Below are 4,617 nucleotides of genomic sequence, written 5' to 3'. Positions count from 1 at the left end.
TATATGCATTATAAATATATAAAACAAATTATAAAAAAAAAATGTAAAATTTATTAACCATAGAAATAATTGATAGTTATATTCCATAATACTTTTTACATAATTTCAATGTAAAGGATACATATGCAGAGTTTATTATTACACTCCATTGTATGAAAATAAAAACATTCTTAATAATCATATTGAAGCACTTAATTAGTCAACAATATAAACTTACCATTGTAACTAAGTCGTGGCTTGGTCAAACACATAACCAGATGACATTCTATATCATCTGGTAGAATAAATTTGGAGCAAACAGGACATTTTAGACCTTAAATATAAAGTAAGAAAATTATTTGTTGCACAAAAATATTTATGGTCATTAGACTAAGAAGAGCTGTACCATAAAAAATTCTTCTCACTTGATTTACTGGAACAACCTCAGTCTCAGACTCATTTAAACATGAACTTATTATAATTCCCATAATAAAATTCAATTAATTTTGATTCACCCATCACAGATAATATTTTAAAATTTGTTTAATTGCATTGTTTAGAATTAGTATTGTTTTGACAGTCACAATTTAAAATTTACGCAACTACGTTAAATCTCAATCGATTTACATGTGGTTACCGGGCCAACTACTTCGACAACATGCGCAAAACAAATATTCCTTATTTCATCCACAATTATTTCCTAAAATTTTATAGTTGCAACATAACCTTATTTTTATTTTCTCAAAATTTAATTACAGTTATGATTTACAGTTATGATTTACAAAATGATTTGATATTTTAATATAATCGATAAAACGTAACCAATTCAAAAACGTGGTGATTTTACCATCGAGGAAATTCATGTAATATATTAATAAAAATAATAGAGCACAGAAGTTTAATAAATCACTGTTGTTTTCGAAAATAAAAGAACAAAAGACAGAAAACCCGTCTATATTTATACGGAGCACATACACATCACACAACGTTATGTAATCAGTGATAACATTTATATTATCCTACTTAATGCAATAAAAATTTACGCATAATTTTATAGATTACACAAATTTACTCATTACTCCACAAATATTACAAATTTATTTATAATAAGTAAATTATTAAATTATGATATTTATATATTCATTACAATATATGTAGATATATGTATATCACTGCATATACATGTGTGTAAATGCATGTGCGTACGTGTACGCGCACGCGTCACATGTTAGGCGCGTGTATCTATACATGTATACATTCACACATGGATCATGTATCTACTATAATGTATACTCACAAAAGTGATAATAATAAGAATACATAAGAAGCTGTTACTTTAAACTTTATAACAATATTATAGTTTAACTTAGTATGAACTGATACACTTACCATTAAGAGACCAAATATGAGAGGGCAAGCTATGGGCTGCATAAACTCGTCCACTCTCTTCATCAGCATCATCTGAATCAAGCTGTGGCAAACCAAGTACTTGACCAACTCCAACTCCAACTGAAGAAGCAAGACTGCTTTGTTCGCCAGATGAAAGATCTGGTACTGAACTTAAAGAACGTGCACGCTGCCTACTATCTCCAGATACTTGGGAAGTTTGTGATGGGTTTCCTTGTTGAAGTTGATGCCGTAACATGCCAACACCTCCAGGAACAGAACGTAGCACAGAAAAACCTTGCATTGTAGTTTCATTTGCTCCAGTAGAGGATTGTCCATTGCCTCCAGCAGATTGTGCCACAGTGCTTGCTTTAGCTCCCATCCCAATTTTAAGTAATAATAACGTTTCTGTCAATTTTGGTAAAAGTTTCTTGTTCAATATGAAAATTTTATCCCGTAATCACAAGAAAAATTAACATTCCAAATATTGGTCTTGGCAGTGGTACACGCACTGACACAATTTTCGCAAATAGTCCTAGCTTTCTTGTTTTTTAAAGTTGTAAGAGTAGTCAAAATTTAAATCTTAACTGCAGCAATATTACAACACTCTACGGCTTAATATAGGCCAGAATTTTGTAGACATGCACTGTAATGAGCAAGTCATATCGTCCGAAAGCATACCAGCGGCTTGTCACGCAAAACACCCCCCGACATCTTGCTAGAAACTTTCTAGAAATCAGTGATCAGCTGCTACGGATATTCCATTAATGTATTTACGCTAGTTTAGTTTTGTGTCAATTTACATGAAATTTCCCTAGAACTGTAAAGGACTGTAGCAACAGCTACATGAAAAGGCGCAGTAACAGTACACCCTTATAACCGTACATGCAAAACCTCCTATAGACACTGATGACTATGCACTCTATAATAATGCGCACCGTGATTGCGCAGGACTTTTTCCCGCCTTAAGAAGACACGAAGAAAAAGGGAAGACGCAGTATAAAGGGGAGAGTTCTAAAAGAGACCGAGAAATAGCGAAAATTCGCCAGCATTTATAGAGTTTGCACCGAGTTTATTCCTCATTATTTATTGCTTATAAAATATACGGTTCTCATTCAAAACCCGTCCTACATTTTATTTCACGCGTTTTATGTCTTCTTAGAAGAAATAAAAAAATTCCTAGTGAAGAACACTACAGTACACTAAGGTGCGTCGATCTTTGCCGAATTTCCAGAACTAACCGAACGCACAGGAACGGTGATCCTACGTGAAATGACATACGATGCACAAGTAAATGCGTGAAAATCATTCTGACAATAAGTATTCAACAGTTTATATTAACAGACATTTTAATTCATATAAACACACACGAGATATAGGCATAGACAAAGATACAGGATAGATTTAACACCTAATGAATTTTTGTATCCAACGTTCTGATATACCGATTGTGTAAAAGATCAAAGTTTTTGTTATGCCCTCTACGATATAAAGTTGTGAGTTTAAGAATTACATATAATCCAACCGTAAAAGATAGTAAATTCGACAGATGTAAAAAATCCTCTTTTATTAAATTTGCATTTAAAAATACATACATATATTGGATTACATGGGTAGAATTGTTCACGATTTTCTGCCAGCAGTAGAACACGCGCATATGATGAATCATCTACTAATAAACAATTATATTACTTTCTTATTTGTAATTTCATAACTATGTTTAATTCCAATTTCAACCACTACTTATGTTGTAATCTTATTCTATACTGAATCGGTAACGTTGATAGCGACACGAAAATGGTAAGTGTCTTCTCGGCCCCAGTACCGCGAACATTCTATCTTTTTAAAACATACATTATTGAGAATTCAAATTGCGCTCCAGATATACGTGTCGATCTCTTTAGCTAAGGCATACTATATAAAAGTTATATTCACGAACGTGCATAACAAGCGATGTAAGCTACGTTCACGCGATAGCGGGACAATGCACATTAGGTTGATTGGAAAGTTCTGTAGTTTTATTTCGCGCATCTCACTTGCGCATTGTATGCCATTTCACATAGGTCCACCGTCGCTGTGTTTGGTTAGTTCTAGGTATTTGGCAAGAATCGATGAATTTAGTGCATAAATTCTGAGGTTCTAAACGAGTTTCTTTGCTATACTATCTGTCTTATAGTTGGAATGTCTATGACCTGATCGGTGCTCTTTAGATGAACAGTTTTCGTCAAATTGTAGAAGGGTTTGATCTATTTTAATTGATTACGTTGTAGTTGAATTAAAAGCACTTTTTAAAATAAAATTATCAATAAAAATGTCTGCGTGGAGACAAGCAGGATTGAAGTAAAATATTTATTCAAAAAATATTTCATAATTTATATCATTATAAAAATGTTATATAATCTGCGTTTATATTTCAGTTACATCAATTATTCGCAAATAGCTGCCAGGGTTGTTAGAAAAGCTTTGAAACAAGATTTAAAAGCAGAAGCTATGAAACGTGATGAAGTAAATGTAAAATTTACACAATGGAAAGATGGTAAACCTGTCAGTGAGTATATCATTTTCCCATCATTCAATTGATTTAACTATAATGTTCCATTATATTCATGCTTTCTCCACTGCTTATGAGAAAATATATGTTTATATATTACTGTAATATGATTTTATATTTTATGTAATTTATCTTATTCTTAAAACAATATACATTATTTTGTGTTAAATATTTTTATAACTAAGTTATTATATATCTTTTTATTTTTATATGAAATCTAGTAAAAGATTCATTGAAATGTGTCATTATTATAATCACAGATTTTTAATTATACATATTAGTTAAGTTATACATTTTGTATATATGGGTTCAGGCACAATGGTCTAAAGGATTAAGTACGTAGTAATACCAATCAGAATAGAATTTATAAATTTCAGATTGAATATATATTAGAGAATTGTTTTTTAATGTTTTTTGAACTAAAAATTTGTATTATAGAGATACTTTTAGTAAAATTATTATTCAAACTACTGTTTTGATTGATTTACATGTACTTTGATGCCTGACTGATTTTATAATCTCACTATATCGCTTTCATCAATTTCACATCTTTCTTTGGATATAGATGGCTTGTAATTTACAAGATATCAAAAATTACAACTCAGTTTTTATATTTTAAAGTTTAAAGCACACATAAATATGAAGCATTGGCATATCTTTCATTAACCACATATTGATAGTTACCCTTGTTAAAATGTCAG

General features: G+C 31.0%; 2 protein-coding genes across 2 annotated transcripts in view; one reads left to right on the top strand and one right to left on the bottom strand.

The window, feature by feature from the left end:
- Positions 1–2,080, bottom strand: part of LOC108578157 (E3 ubiquitin-protein ligase ZNRF2) — a 3,356-nt gene extending 1,276 nt beyond the window's left edge. The window contains exons 1-2 of the mRNA XM_017941439.1: positions 1,369–2,080; positions 218–313 (exon numbers count right to left, since the gene is read on the bottom strand). Of these exons, the coding sequence (XP_017796928.1) occupies positions 218–313; positions 1,369–1,747 (475 nt within the window). The 5' untranslated portion in view covers positions 1,748–2,080. The remainder of the gene's footprint in view (positions 1–217; positions 314–1,368) is intronic.
- A 1,466-nt stretch (positions 2,081–3,546) lies between these two features.
- LOC108578139 (ATP synthase subunit epsilon, mitochondrial-like) overlaps positions 3,547–4,617 on the top strand; it is a 1,795-nt gene continuing 724 nt past the window's right edge. Inside the window, exons 1-2 of the mRNA XM_017941404.1 lie at positions 3,547–3,705; positions 3,783–3,913. Coding sequence (XP_017796893.1) covers positions 3,677–3,705; positions 3,783–3,913 — 160 coding nt within the window. The 5' untranslated portion in view covers positions 3,547–3,676. The remainder of the gene's footprint in view (positions 3,706–3,782; positions 3,914–4,617) is intronic.

This window comes from Habropoda laboriosa, unplaced genomic scaffold (genome assembly GCF_001263275.1).
Source record: "Habropoda laboriosa isolate 0110345459 unplaced genomic scaffold, ASM126327v1 scaffold1329, whole genome shotgun sequence".
Lineage (NCBI taxonomy): Eukaryota > Metazoa > Arthropoda > Insecta > Hymenoptera > Apidae > Habropoda > Habropoda laboriosa.
Note: the sequence above shows the minus strand (reverse complement) of the source record. Positions and strands in the feature narration are given on the sequence as shown.